The sequence below is a fragment of the Artemia sp. Qi Xiang Cuo genome, chromosome 14 (genome assembly GCF_049724085.1).
Source record: "Artemia sp. Qi Xiang Cuo chromosome 14, ASM4972408v1, whole genome shotgun sequence".
In the NCBI taxonomy this organism is placed as follows: domain Eukaryota; kingdom Metazoa; phylum Arthropoda; class Branchiopoda; order Anostraca; family Artemiidae; genus Artemia; species Artemia sp. Qi Xiang Cuo.
This window is the reverse complement of record NC_142807.1, coordinates 32,893,917-32,910,529: the sequence shown is the minus strand read 5'-3', so window position 1 is coordinate 32,910,529 and position 16,613 is coordinate 32,893,917. Positions and strand designations below refer to the sequence as shown.

Here is a 16,613-nt window from a genome sequence, read left to right as displayed (position 1 = left end):
ACCTATTTATTTTGTGATGATCATGACGAAAATCGGTGTCGAAAACTAGTAAATTTTTCAAACTCAAATCGACGCTGATTTTTTTTTTTAATCGGTGCTGATTTGGAAATCAGTTCCCGAAATCAGCTACGTGTGCCCAGCCCTTAAGTGTCAAAAAAGAGGCGTATTGGTCACAAATTTGATTTAGTCAATGTATAACTTAAGATTGTTCAAAAAATACAAACAAAGTTCTTTGGCCAAAATATAATCACAATAAATAATAAAAGCAGATATACTGAAAAAAAAAACCCAAAAAGATAAGCAAAATGATTAATATAGAATGCAATACCTATAAAGGATTCCTGAGATATTTGCTAGACGCTTGAAATCTTCTTTAGCTTTGATGAAATTTAGCACATCATCACCGATTACAGATGCTAGTTTTTCCTTCAGTCTTTTTTCTCCGTCAACGCTATTATAGCAATCGCAAGATAGCTCCCGTCCAGTTACAGCAAAAACTTCGCCTTGACTTTTACTTTTTTTCCTCACTAATGCAGTATGATTCAAGGTACTCGGAAGAGACTTACATTCCTGAAAACTATGATACAGAAATCAATAAATAAGGTGTTCCAAAGCCACATCGGAAATTTTCGTAAAAATTTGTTTTAAAGTACCAAGGACAACAAAATGAAATAATTTTTTGCCACCTGATTCCATCCTAGTTCTATCCACCTGATTCCATCTTAGGTCTATCCACCTGATTCCATCTTAGGTCTATCCACCTGATTCCACCTTAGGTCTATCCATACCTGAAATCCAGGATTTGCTGCGAGTTTTCTTTTGGTTGTTATAAAATATTAAAGGTCAGTTATCGTACAAAAAAAGTTTCAGCAGTGTTTCTGAACCGAACCATTAAAAACAATATGCAGAAACTAATTAGGTAAATTTGCACACTGGATCCATAATTTTAGCATTGGAAAATTCGAAGATGTTGCAGAAACCTGCAAAAAATTATTTAAGGACATGTCTCGTATTTCCCGTTACGCAATCTTTCATATTTATCCACCATAGAATAGTCTAATTATTTATCTTGTATCTTCTGTTATCAAAACTAGCCAAGGGTGAAACAAGGATGATGTCAATCTACCTTTGTTATATTTGAATGGGCCATTGTCTTCATTTCTTTCATTGGTTTCTGAAGTGAAACAATAAATTTAATATTTGTACTTTACGTGATATAAGTTAAGCAAAAAAGTGATACTTTGAAATGAATATTTGGAAGGGATAAATATGGTAAAAAAGGATAATTGATCTTTCAAAAAAAAAAAAGATTCCTAAAGTTATAGGAAAGTCAACAACTAATATTTTGAAGCGTTGAATAATTTTAATAATGAACAAGTTAATGCCTAGGTTAGAATTTTAGCTATTCCATGATACACACATTTCTTTCCACTTCCTATTTGTTAACAAGATGTTAGGATTAGACTATACTGTACTCGGCCACAGCAATCGGGAAAGTGATACTTCCTAGAGCTCTATGATGAAATGCATTCGACTCGTTTTCAGCTGATTTTAAGACGCGTTCTTTATTTTCAAAATTGGCGGCCGTTTGTATATATGTTACGGTGAATGTAAGAAATTAAATAAAAAAAAACAAGTTGTTTTAACTTAAAGTAAGGAGCAATATTAAAACTTAAAACGAACTAAAATTAGTCCGTATATGAAAGGGGCTGTCCCCTTCTCAATACCTCGCTGTTTACGATAAAGTTTTTTATTGTTTTAAAAAATAAAGTTGTGTGACAGATTCAAACTTTAGCGTAAAGAGCGAGGTATTGAGGAGGGGACAGCCCCTTTCATATAGGGAATAATTTTTGTTCGTTTTAAGTTTTAATGTCGCTCCTTATTTTCAGTTAAAAAAAATTTGTTTTCTTTATTTAATTTCTGAACGTTTTTGAATTAATGCAGCTTTGATTTTGGCTCACCATACACGAATAATTAAAACCAAATTTGTATAATAATTTTATTTTTTTGGCTAAATGGCTTTCTCGAAATTTTGTTCTGACGTAACTTACGAATTAACTTACGTAATGAACTTCTATATTCGTATGTTTTTTTACGTATATTAGGGAGTTTACCCTTAGTCAATACATTGCTCCTTACGCTAAAGTTCGAATTTTGTTCGAATGACAAACCCCTGAATCACAAAGGCCGGTTAATTAGAATAGATAGCTCTTTTGAAAGCACTAATAAAAACTTTAAGCGAAAAGGGCGAGGTATTGACTAGAGGGCGAACCCCCTCATATACGTAATAATTTCTGTTTGTTTTAAGTTTTAATATTCCTCCTTACTTTCGGTTGAAAAAACTAGTTTTTTTATTTAATTTCTGATCCGTTTTTTAAATAATGCTGGGAAATCCGGCGCCCCCTACATAGAAATGTCCCTTTCCCCAAGGAAACATCCTCCATGGAAGGATCCTCCCCTGTAACCCAATCATCCGACCACCCCCTTATCAGAAAAAAAATCCCTCCTGATACGTCTTTATACTTCCCATTAACCAATACTATATGTAAACAATGGGCAAAGTTCATAACTTCCAGCCCTTCCCCCGGGAACTGTGGGGGATTAAGTCATCCTCAAAGACATAATTATTAGATTTTCGATTATGCTGAACAAAATGGCTATCGTAAAATTTTGATAGGGTGACATTGGAAAAAAATGAGCGTGAAAGAAGGCCAAGTTAACTTTCAATTTTTTGGTCGATTTAAAAAGGCACTAAAACCTTTAATTTCTGTTCGAATGAGCCCTCTCGCGATGTTCTAAGATAATTGGGTTAACACGATCGATCCTGGGAAAAACAAACAAACAAACAAACACGCATCCGTGATCTTTCTTCTGAGAAAAAATACAAAATTCCACATTTTTTGCAGATAGGAGCTTGAAACTTCCGCAGTAGGATTTTCTAATATGCCGAATCTGATGGTGTGATTTTCATTAAAGTTCTGTAACTTTTTGGGGGCGTTTCCCCCTTTTTTCGAAAATAAGGCAAATTTTCTCAGGCGCGTAACTTTCGATGAGTATGACTAAACTTAATGAAACATATATTTTTGAAATCAACATAAAAATCTGATTTTATTGATCTGTCTACGGGTATCCGTTTTTTAGAGTTTCGGTTACTATTGAGCCGGGTCGCTCCTTACTTACAGTTCGTTACCACGAACTATTTGATCTAGTTAATGTCGACACTCACCGCTGAATGTTCGAAATTACTTTTCCTCTGCTTCGCTTCAATGAGCTTTGCGAGTCAGCCTTTTCAGTCTTATGCAATTTATGATGATTAAAGTTAAAGTTAGGCTAGATTATGTTAGTTTAGATTAAGTTAGGTTAAGTTACACTAGGTTAAATTTGGTTCTAAGTAACAGAAATGGGTTAAAAACCTAACTTAAGATAATCTAAACCAACTTAACATCGTCTAACCTAACCTCCTATCATCAAACCTTGCACTAAATTGAAAATGTTGACTGGTAACGGTGACTAAATCCAAGGATAAAAAAGGTATTTCGCACAAGCACTGGTGAATGTCATTAACCAATTTGCGGACATTCACCGTAACATATATACACACACACATATATATATATATATATATATATATACATATAAGTTTTTCATAAATTGAAAAACTTTTAAAATTTAATTCTTGGGTTTTTCCCAATTATTTGAGACGTTTTTGGTTCTGTAAACTTTCACTTGACCAATTCAAAGGTTTAGTTTTCATTTTTGTGGTCTTGGTTTTTTAAAGGAGCTTGTCCATTCTTAGATTTTTGATGCGGCAATAAGTATATATCCTGATAATACAATGAAGACAAGTACATTTGGGCCTCTTAATAATATTAATTCCTTTTCGAGAAGACAAAGTCTTTTCTACAACCATCGCAGCAATACTAAAATTAACCTAAACAAATCCCCCATTCGTAACAATCAATTTTACAGTTAGTCAATTCAGCATCATGGAACACCCAGTACTACGAAAAAAAAACTCAAAATAAATTAAAGCCTTCTAATTCAAATGAAAAGTAACCATTCTAAACCCTTTTTCTGTCGGGTACATACGACAATTTAAATAAAATTTGTTGACGATCATAATTCCGTCCAATCTAAAATCACCTTGAACAAATGCTTCACACTTAAACAAAGGGAAAAAATGAACAAAAACGAGCACGGGCTCTTTACAATCAAAGGATATGGCCTAAAATACGACAGAGTATGGCATAAAGTATTCTTCTACCGTCCCAGTTTTTTGGTAGCAATTGACGACAATAACTATAGGCATATAAACAAAAGTTTGCAAGAAGTTCCAATAAATCTCGGAATAGGTAAGCGAGATGAAAAATATATACACTAGCTGATTTATAAAGCTAAATTTATAACTTAAATATATTTTACAAACGGAACGCTAACTATAAACAAAGGCTCTAAAGGGCAAAAATTAAGAGAAAACGTAGGGCAGCTAAAACCAATGACTAGTATAGCCAGTCAATGGTGAATTGCCCTTATTATTTCCTTGTGCTACGTCTTCTCTTATTTTCATTTTTGGCTAGTATAGACTTGAATTAAAATAAAGTATTTTGCAGTAGGCATCAAGACATGACTAATTGTAGAAAAAGCCAAAAGTCAAAGTTCCGCTATTTAAGTATATATACGCAAATTTTACTAGGCTATGGAGAGGGAAGCTCGAGAAACTAGGCATGGACAAGTATCAAATAATACATACAAAAGCAGCAACTAGCTCAAAGATCAACATACTAGAATAGATAATATAAATTTACCGTAAAGAAACCATTCTATCTCCTTTTCCCCTCGGGAACACATAATATACAATATGTTGATGACCATGATTTTATTCAACCTAAAATTACCTTAAAAATATCTCGTTTCCTCAATTTAGCCATTTAATGTTTACCCGGTTTTCGACTTAAGCTCCAGTTCAGCCACTTGCGTAAATGTACGTATATTTGACTAGGCCTATGGAGAAGCAAGCTCGGGAAACTGGGCCTCGACAAGGATCGTACAATATAGTGAGCGTGCTATATTCAGCAGCCGGCGTGTCAATTAATACTTGGGGCAAACTACAATTCCTATGGGGACAGTCTGTCAAATATTCGTTGAGAGCTTTAATTTTGGCAAAAAAATTCAATGTGAGTGACGTCATATTACATACATTTCGAGATAATAAATTAACCCCCCCCCCCCAGAATTGGTCGAATCGCTTTTAGCATTTATTACACGTACAAAATTACACAAGATGACAAATGCCTCTGAAGAGCTAAAGAAAAAGGTATCGAAAAAGCAAAATAACATTTGTTCGAAAACCAAAATGTTATACAACAAAGCTGCGGTTAGAAGACAAAGCAAAATTATAATAGAATGAAGGAACGTGTTAGATTAGCTTGTGTGACTCTGTGAAGAATGAACAGGATAGAGGAATTCATTTTTAGTGTCTATTACACTTGCAAAATTACAAAAGCCAAAGAAACAGCTCACACACTCTGAACAGCTAAAAAAAAGGCATAGAACAAGAAACAGCAAAAATCACAATGAATTGTAAACGAAAATGTGACTTAAAACTAAAGAATAACACAATAAAAAGGCTATTCCATAACTTGGATATTTAGAAATTACAATTGAATAAGGAACATGATATTTTGGCGTCTATAAAGGATACACATGAAGGAGGAATGACGTCAGAATCTGAAATTGTAATTTTTTAGCCTATGAACTGAAATTAAAGAATAAAACGAGGATTATTCCAGAGCGTAGTTTAGAAATTTCAGAGGGCATAGGCATTGGGACATTCCTGGTTGTTACTGAATTATATAGCAACGCCATAAAAGCAAAAATATAAGGACTGGGGAAAAGCTGCGAAAGAAGTTTTTTTGCATCTATGATGCCATGCAAATTTACAGATGATTTTAAATAAATTCGAACAGCTAAAGAAAAATGCATGGAAATATGTCTTAAGTAATGATGATCGAAAATGAAGCACAACGAGATTTGGGGTTAGATGACATGCGACAACAAGCATCACAACGAATCCTAAATGAAAATAATGGACGAAGAAATCGATTAGAAGAAAAGCTAGAGGGATGATCACATCGAACAAAATCCTATAAAATGATTGATTCTATGCTGTATTAACAGGAAGGAGTTTAATTCACGCCGCAATTTCTTAAGTCAATTGAAGATGCTGATTTGGCACCTGATGACTTAAAACTAAAGAATCGCGATAATTATGCTAATACGTAGTTAGCGAATCAAATATATACAAGCCTGCCGCGTGCCGGGGGCCGGGCTCCCGGTTCTTAGTTATTACAGGAGTAGAATCAACAAGAGACCCAAATAAAACTACAGCCATGAGCCTTATATATTGATTATTTTACTTCAATAAAAATATGAAAAGTATAATCTTCAATAAAAATTTACTTCAATAAAATTATTTTACTTCAATAAAAATATGAAAAATATGAAATATAAAAAGTTTTAATCATCTAAAACTTGTAAGATGTTAAATAAAAACTAAAAATAATGTCCATTCAGATAAAATTAGAGATTATTTTTTCAAGCAGTGGAAAATAACAAAACATCCAAGCAACGGACAATTAGCAAAATCAAAGCAAACTTTTGTCTCATCCTATCGTACCTGTGTGTGTATACTAGGGCCCGACAGATATATCGGCCAACCGATATTATCGAGCCAATATGAGGGTCAGTGTCATTATCGGATATCGGAAAAAATCGGTTATCGGCCGATATATTTTTTTGCGCAACTTGTTCAGAAAATGGCACCAGACTACCTCAGGTAATTTTTGCTTGACCAGTCCTTGGGGACGGGGCCACCAGCTAAATCAAATGAAGTCAAAGTATATTTGTTGTCAATACTTGTCAATACAAATCCGGTGCAGTAATGTTCTAAATGTATGTAGACTTCAAGAACGTGCATCCTCTACCAAAACAACTGAAAAGAATATAATAAATCCTACATTACTGTTTAATGAATGTTCACTTGCGTGGGTGAAAGATCCAAGATTCAGTCGATTAAAACCATGATATCCAGTCAGGGGTGCAGCTAAGGAGGAGAGGGGTGTTTTAATGTGGGGAGGAGGGGAAGTTCCAAGGTGTAGCCGCCGCGTTTCAACACCTTGGAGAATTTATCTTGGAAATATAGCTTATGTGTCCGCATTTGTCGGCATATTGGACGATTTTCTCGACACATTCTATAAATCCCTCCTCCAAACTTAAAACTTTAGCTGCGCCCCTGTATCCAGTGTACCTAGCATGGATTCATTAGCAAGATACCATATCAAACAAATGAAAAGTAAAGTTTTCATATTAATATGTGAGTGATTAAAATTTAAAAGCCCGCTATTGAAATTTGGGGTTTGAATAATATATTTCGATAAATATCTTACGCTTCTTTCAATCAAATTTTCACGTATTTGTTCTTATATAACTAAACCTGCTTCTTTGATTAAATTTTTTTTCTTATTTGTCACTTCCGCAAATATCCGCCATTTCGTTTGTGTTCTCAGAAGCTGCTGATCAGAAAAGGTAAAGAAAATCGAACAATTCTTATAAATGGCCGAATTTTTGGAATCCACAGTTAATTATTGAAGCTGTTCTTTGGTGTGTAATAAACCAGGAAGAAACACTTGAGTAAGAGTATGGGCAGAGAATGGGGGGGGGGGTTCAAACTTTAGGTAAGGTTTTTTTCCGGAGGCGAATTTATCGGAAAATTACATCGGTATCATACTGGTACGCTACCGATATATCGGTACCGGGCTCCAAAAATCCATTTCGGTCGGGTCCTACTGTATACATCTATCATCTTATTGGTGTTCTAATTATGCATTTGAGCGATTGGGAAATAAATTCTTTTTATGGTACTTTTTAAATGTGATATTTTCGGTTGAGAATAATTGCTAGAAAAATAAACTGTTGAGAAATTGGAAGTATATCTAAATATGTACAAAACATTACTGTAGAAGACTTGGAAGAGGAACTGATGACGAGATAAAAATTTTAAGACTTTTAGGGGCGAAACCTGAATTGGAATTAGTGGCTTTTAAAAGTAACATAAAAACCTAGGGAGCAAAAATTTATATTAAAATCAGTCCAAGTAAAATATTTGCTGCACAAGGCAGTACATCGCATATACGTTTCTAACCTTCGTATTAAAGCTACACAACTCGGACTCTTTTAATGTAGTCTTTAAGCAAGGTCGAATCTCAGAGGGGGGGGGGGGATTATGGAGTTTGAACCCTCCCTCTCCCCTGAAATTTTGCCCGACTCGTAAAAACGCAACAAAAACACAAATAAACAAATTTTTGATTCGTTTTTTGTACCCCCCCCCAAAAAAAAAACACACACACACACACACACAACTACCACCAACCCCCCAAAAAAATTCTGGATACGCTCTATCTTTGAGAATTCACTTTGAAAGATAAACTTTGACCAATTACTACTACCAGGTACATCAGTGTCAACCTGAAAGTTGATAGGAAATGCTTTGGTGAAGCAAGTCGGTCAATAGAAGGATATAGAAGGAAAGGAAAGTAATATAATTTGAAAAGCAAAATTAAGAAAATTAGAAAAGAGAAGATCCAATTTCTGAATAAGCACCTCGTATTTTTTTTTTGTTCAGAGAGTGAAGTTGGCGTACGACTAAAACATCCATATTAAGACAGGGGATTAATAATATGCGGTAAAATCCTTAGTAAAAAAAAAGCAGAGGGGCTAAAACAGAATTTTCAGGTGCCCTTAGCTTTGAGGACTGAGGCACAGCTGAGAATAGAAATCTGGCTCCATCTACCTTTTGAGTTATTTTACCTAGATAAGATTTAATCAGGCTCAATGCAAGTTCTTGTGCACCACAGTTTTTCAAATTACTAAAATGAATATAATAATATATTCAAATATATCTAATAAAATCAAGCGTAGCGTCTTCAGTGCATGCCAAGGCCTAAAAACAAATTGTTAATTTGAAAAGAAAAATAGAATAGTCTAAGACAATAAAAATTCTTCTATAAATTGTTTCTTCATATGTCATAGAAAGTGTTGATAGAATAGAAACTAGACGGTAATTACATGGGTTTTCAAGGGATACAAATTTATGAAGTGGAACTGTCCTCGCTTTTTTATAACAGAGGGAACGCCCCAGTTTTAAATGACAGGCCAATTTTATGCTCTAAAGGTAGAATTAGTGAAGACAAAATTTTTCTACAATTTTAGAACTACATTCATCTGTTCTATCTCAATTTCCTGAATTTTAATTGCAGTCTATTTTGGTCAGTTCATAGGTACGTTCGTAAGAAAAATAAGATAACATTATGGAGGCCAAATGAAAGAAGTGAGATGTTTTTACCATTTCAATGAAATTGATAATTTACCGATGAAGCCTTTTCTTATCTTAAATTAGCAAGTGTTTTGCCACTTCCCCTGGTTTATTAGTAGGAGTCGATGTAGTACCACCAATATTTATGAGCATTTTCTTTTATAGAAATATACATATGTAAAAACAGAAGTATATGATTTTTACCTAAGAGGACTGCCATTAGAAAAAGAACTGACAGACTGGGTCAAGCTCTGCTGACCTCGGAGGGAAAAGACGGAATCTCTTCCATCCCTTTTTTTGCTTTTCGCCAAATCGTTGAGTATCCTTTCTAATGCCAGCATGTTCATTTCTTCTCTTTTCTTTTCGGCAGAATTAGCAGACTGATTAAATATTGGTGCAATTGCTCTTTGGATATTTGTTATTTTTAGACCATCCACTCGGAGTGGCACAAGTTCAATCTCAGACTGCAAAGAGATAAGGTTTCTTTCATTATTTGCAAGCATTTCTCTTTCTTTTTCCAAGTTATTCTGCTTTTTCTCCAAAGTAACTCCAGGAGAGCTTTTGCTTCGTTGATGTCTATGAAGAGAACCTGGATAATTGTTTTTAACTTGGTTTGGCATGTCTGGAGAGCACATAGACATAGTTTGAATTGTGAGAGTATGATGAAATGTGCGAGAACGATTGAGAGGAGGATCTCGAAACTGAACAGGAGGAGCCAAAGGATGCTCAGTCTTTTCTTCCTCATTAGTTTGAACACAAATATTCCCAACACATTTTGAAACAACAGAAGTCTTAACTTTGTCAGCTTGACGGTCACCAGAGTTGGTTTGATTCAATGACTGATTACTTGCAAATTGACTAGATTCGTGGACAGTGACAAAAGTATTGGTTTCTATCGGACTCGTCACTTGACTAGATAAATCAGTTGAAGATGCACGGGAACAATTTGAGACCCATCCACTGCATTCGCTTGATACGTCACTTGAACTATTTTTCGTTGCTGCATCAAGCTTTAATAAATTAGACTTCCATACGCGTCTGTGGCGCTCTGAAGTAGATTTAGAAGCGGCAGTAAACGCACTATTTGAGCTAGATTCATCAGAGCTGTGGCGCTTTCTCATTTTTCTACTGCTGCTTTCCGAGTCTGCCATCGATCCAAGACCAGATGTTGATGCCGCTAGTCCCCCACTCAGAGCGGAGCTATAACTAAGGACAGTATCCAATCCTGGATCAGAAAAACTATGAGATGAAGGTTTATACTCCATAATTGATTTTAATTCAGGTAAAGACTCACTTGCACTAAGTTTTCGCTTTTCTTGGTTCGGATCTAATTTTCTATAGCTAACAAGAACAACTGAAAGATTGGTTTTAGGAAATGGATTTGATCTTCGACGACGAAAAAAGGGCTTTTGACAAAGTTTCTCTCTATCGGAAAGTCTATAAGATCGATTTTTGAACGAGATACTAGAAAGAGATCGAACATCTTTTAAGGACCTCACTTTGTCTTTTCGAGGAGGAGGTTTGGATACAAGGTCAAAATATTTTGATGACCTTATTGCACAATAGTTCTTCAGCATTGGTGTTGAATTGAATACACACGAACGACTTAAGGATTTTTCTTTGAGCATCCACAGTTTAGAGCTTTGTCTCGCCATACATGGTTTATCGCCCTTATGGTTATCAACTTGAGTTAGCCTTCGAGTATCAGTTAAGCACTCTGATAAGGACATGTATATATTTTCCGACTTAATCCCTTGACTGTTAACCCTGGAATCAGATCCGAGACGAGAAGAACGCCTTGCCTCATCCAGTATCTCCTCGCTTTGGATAGCACATTTCGGCACGATATTTTGTAAGTCCATTTTTGGACGTATTTCTGCCTCATTTTTCATTTCTGAATTAGAATTGCTTCGCGTTCTAACATCCGAAGAAACTGTATCATATACAGGTTGAGAATCAAGCGAGGGAGATTTTAGAACATTTTGATTCCCGTTCGAAGTGAAGACAAGCGGTTTCAACGTTGGACGTTTTTGCTGTTTACCAAAGTACTTCTCACTTGTTTCATTTTCTGTAGTTAATCCTGATAGCCAAATATCAACACAGCTTGCTGATAATCCATCTAGAAAAAAATTGTCATTACTGACGCAAGTAAAAAATACGTTAATATAGTTTCATACTGTATAATTTTTTTAAAAAGTTATTAAGTCATAAAAAAGGATGTTAACTTGGAACATCGAAGATAGACAATATCCTATCACGACTATCTGACCTGTAAAAGAGATCTATAAGTCAATAATGACACATATAAAAGAAAGATACCATTACTGAAATAAATACAGCAATAAATATATTGACCTAGTTTATACATTTCGACTTAAATTATTAAATGGTGCAAAAAATACTTTACCATTGAAAATCAAGGCTGCAGATAGACAATAACCTTTCATGATCATATGGTCAGAAAAGAATGCATTGATGGTATACTTTTGAATGAGACTCCACAAGGTCTTCGAAAATGCCTAACTATCTACGCAGCATTAAATATATGCCCCTTTATTTTGTTATTAAATAAAAAAAAACAAGTTTTTTTTAACTGAAAGTAAGGAACGACGTTAAAACTTAAATCGAACATAAATTATTCCGTATATGAAAGGGACTGTCCCCTCCTCAACGCCTCGCTCTTTATGCTAAAGTTTTTCATTGTTAAAAAAAAAAAAAAGAGTTGTGAGAAAGTCAACTTTAGCGTAAAGAGCGAGGCGTTGAGGAGGGGACAGCCCCTTTCATATACGGAATAATTTCTGTTCGTTTTAAGCGTCGTTCCTTACTTTCAGTTAAAAAAACTTGTTTTTTTTTATTTAATTTTTGAATGTTTTTGAATTAATGCAGGCTTTGATTTTGGCTCACCGTACATGAATAATTAAAAAATAAAATTAATATTAATTTTACTTTTATTTGGTTAAATGGCTTTCTCGAAGCCTGTTTAATTTTATTTATGAACGTTTCTATTAGTAATAAATATACGTAACTTACGAATTAACTTACGTAACGAACCTCTATACTCTTATATTTTTAATGCGTAAATTAGACGGTTCGCCCCCTAGTCGATACATCGCTCTTTAATCTAAAGTTCGAATTTTGTTCCAATTATTTAAAAATGACCCCTTAATCACAAATGCCGTTAATTAGAATAAATAGCTCTTATGAAAGTACTAAATAATATTTGGCTTAAAGAGCGAGGTATTGACTAGGGGATGAAACCAATCATATACGTAATGTTTTTCGTCGTTTTAAGTTTTGATGTTGCTCCTTACTTTCAGTTAAAAAAATTGTTTTTTATATATAATTTCTGATCTTTATTTAAATAATGCTGGGAAATCCGGCGCCCCCTTCATAGCAATGTCCCTTCTCCCATGAAAACTTCCTTCATGGTAAGATCCTCCCACAAAACCCCCGACCCACTCCCCCCACGACCCGAAAACATTGCCCCTGAAAACGTGTGTGTACGTCCCAATAGCCATTACTACATGTTAAAACTGGGAAAAGCTCACAAATTTCAGCCCTCCCCCCGAGGCCTTCGGGGGATTAAGTCCTTCTAAAAGAGATACTTTTTATATTTTCGACCATGCTGAACAAAATGGCTATCTCATAATTTTGATCGGGTGACTTTGGGAAAACGATGAGCGTGGGAGGGGGCCTAGTTGCCCTCCGTTTTTTTTGTCACTTAAAAAGGGCACTAGAACTTTTAATTTCCGTTCGAATGAGCCCTCCCACGATATTCTAGGACCATTGGGTTGATACGATCACCCCTGGGAAAAAACAAACAAAAAAACAAACAAACAAACAAATAAACACGCATCCGTGATCTTTCTTCTGGCAAAAAATGCAAAATTCCACATTTTTGTAGATAGGAGCTTCAAACCTCCGCAGTAGGGTTCTCTGATACGCTGAATATGATGGTGTGATTTTCATTAAGATTCTATAACTTTTCGGGGGTCTTTCCTCCTTTTTTCGAAAATCAGCCAAGTTTTCTCAGGCGCGTAACTTTTGATAGGTAGGACTAAACTTGATGAAACTTATATATTTGAAATCAGCATTAAAATTTGATTCTTTTGACGTATCTATTGGTATCAAAATTTTGTCTTCTGCAGTTCCGGTTACCATTGAGCCGGTTCGCTCCTTACTTACAGTTCGTTACCACGAACTGTTTGATACTTTGTTGTTTTCTGTTTTGAAGAGCTAAATGTCTTGCTCAGAATATAATTTTTTACTATTAATTAAACTTAAATCTTTTGTTCAAACTAATTAGCTTCAATGACTCGTATCTTTGAATGACTCATCTTGAGGATGGTCACTTGGAACCAACGAACTCAAAAACTAATGGGCACGTCAAAGAAACTTGAATATTTAAGAATTTATATTTCAGAATAAAAAGATTGCACGATTAAATAATCTTGTTCAAAAAATACAGGTTAGCAGCATTCGAGTTTTCCCTCCATATCTGGATGTTTATTTTGTCCAATTACTCCGCAGTTGACTTCCTTTTGTCAATGATTCCTGAACACCTAAGCATTTTGCATGCAAACTATTTGTATATATGTTCATAAACCATTTCAAAATATATCGTCTAACTATTTTCCAAGTGTAGATGATTACATAGATAAAATTTCATAATACATTACAATCAGATGCATAAAGTTTTTAATACCGCGAAAGAAGTATGAAATTCTTCGGAAACGGAGAAGATCGACAGGATAAACGAACCACCAGAATCAGCATAGCCGAATGCCAAAGAAAATTGTACGACATAATTCATAATTATTCGATGACGTTTGCAACAGGGAATCCTTTAACATCAGGGTAAAGGCTATATGCACAATATCAGAGAGCGCAAAAGAATTTTTATTTTGTGACTGCCTCAAGCTTTTATTTTTAGTCGTAACAAATTTAAAGTTGTCCAAACGGTAGTTTTTTATTTATAGTGCTATTGGATAAGAAAGCGCTTATTCTTACTCTTTGATAGATCCTGTAATTAATTTTTACATTTAATGCTCGCCTATTCTTTGTTTTCCATATTCTACAACTATTCAAGAGCCTTTCAAGACAAACAAGTCGGTTTGTGATATTGTATGACCCTTTCCCCTCCTTTAAAAGAATCTATGCACGCATCATAGACAATGAACAGGTTAGCAGAGTTAACCTGGCGTTCAAAAGCCTGTAGAAATAGCGTAATTAGAAATAAACGTAATAATTGATTAACATTCAGCAATTATTGATAATTAATTCATGTATAGAAACCGGTAACCAATAAGAACTTTCATGGTTGTTCATCAAATATGTACTTTGAATATGTACTATACACAGTTTTTATGAATAGAAAACCAGTATAGACTCAAAATATTAGCTCAATTGGACGACGGAAAACAGTTAAAATATAGATAACAAGATTTGCGCACGATTTAAAATTGAACTTCGAACTAAATAGGCGAAGTGAAATAAATCTTTTAAAAAGTCATTAAGGGAAAAAAATATAGATTTTAAACTACTATTTCAATACTGATTGATGAAAGCAAAATTGTGGTATTGTTTGATTTCAACATACAAACTAGTAAAAGGATTAAGATTACCAGTCGGTTTGGCAACTAGACTTCGCCTCCTCGCAAACTCTATCGTCTCTTGATAGCGGTCTTCAAATATGATTGGGAGAGTAGTGCTATCACCGTTTGTTTCAGAACAATGGACAAGGAGTGACGGCAACAGGGCAAGATAACGAGATTTCCGCAACATGTCAGTTATATATTGATAACTCTGACTGTTCGCATCATAACATCCGGACGCAGATTTTCTTGGGTTGTCGATAACGTAGAATCCTTCGGAAAAGCGTTTTACCTGTTGAGAAATAATAGCTGAAATAATATGATGTAATGAATAATATTTTGCTTATCTTTATAAACTTGGAACAAAAATTTTCTTCTTAAAAAAAAAAAAAAAAAAGACAAATAAGGACAACGAGCAGGAAAGGACAAGTGATGAATACTATTAACGCCAACAAATTTCAAAGGGATCTTTTGTGAGAATTAAGATTGTTAGTTTCCAAGATAGATTTGAGGATAGCTTAAGTTTCGGGAAGGATTTTTGGCAGCATTTCAACAATAAATTTCTGTTTCATTGCAAATTTTGCGGCACAAAACAAAGTTTAGAATGTCTACTAAGACTGAAATGCACCTAAAGCCTCTTATGATATTCATATAAAAATTAGTGTAATTACCAACACTTTCTGAAAGCGAGAATATATTTTCCTTAGACATTTTGTCAGACGTTATTTGAAAACACATCTTTTTCAGCCATCTTATATTCTTAACCTGTTCAAAGCAGCCCTATTCTAATTTCTCATGAGCAATCTACGATTAAAACCACGAATGCAAGAGAAAACAAAACTTACCCTTTGTTGGTGATGCTGTTTTGCGAAATGCAGTTGAACTGATTCATTTGTAGCAAATGATTCTTGGAATAAACGCCACAGTACAATATTCTCAGCACATAAACGAGTCCCATGACTATTAGCAAGAAGTATAAAGTCTTCTTCAGAGTCCAAAATCTGAAATAAAACAATAAGCTATAACATTTGCAATTAAATTTAGAGATATTTTTGCAATAACGAACAGCTTATTATTTTTTAGCTATATTCCTTTCAATAAAAACCATAGAATCCCTTCTAAATTCTTTTTAAGAACCAAATATGAATCCCCGATGTCCCCGGCTATTTTACAGGAAATGCCACTAGATCCCGTAGATTACATTCTCTGGGGAAATTATGAACCATCTAAGGAACATAATTCAAAAACGTCAAAAACTGCTAGTCGTAATTTTAGATAAAGTATAATCTCATACTGTCATTTAAATTAGCCTATCACAACAGCGATTGAATTTGATTTTGGAATGTTCGCACTATTCCTTTAATATGTAGCTTCATTTTATGACACGCAATAAATTTGTAGTTTTACTCAAACGTACTTCTGAATATACTTTGGATATTTTTCAATAAAAGTTACAGCTCCATTGATGTTGCACAATAAGGTTCTGGTTTCTCCTTGATGCTCAATTTCAAATTGAATTCTACAACATCTTAGTATTTGAGGAAAACGTGAACATAATCCACTACTTTATCTCAGGTTGCTTTGTCAATTCTTCGTGATTTAATTTTTTTTAAGGATTTTCCAAAAGACAAGATACTAAAAGAAAAATT

General features: G+C 34.4%; 1 protein-coding gene across 4 annotated transcripts in view; it reads right to left on the bottom strand.

Annotated features, from left to right (window-relative positions):
* The window catches only part of LOC148944383 (protein FAM135A), a 76,980-nt gene that overhangs the window by 14,711 nt on the left and 45,656 nt on the right, over window positions 1–16,613 (bottom strand). For all 4 annotated transcript variants that reach the window (XM_089100260.1, XM_089100262.1, XM_089100261.1 and 1 more), the window contains 4 exons: window positions 15,810–15,965; window positions 14,995–15,256; window positions 9,575–11,489; window positions 329–577 (listed from right to left, as the gene is read on the bottom strand). In XM_089100260.1, coding sequence (XP_088956386.1) covers window positions 329–577; window positions 9,575–11,489; window positions 14,995–15,256; window positions 15,810–15,965 — 2,582 coding nt within the window. The remainder of the gene's footprint in view (window positions 1–328; window positions 578–9,574; window positions 11,490–14,994; window positions 15,257–15,809; window positions 15,966–16,613) is intronic.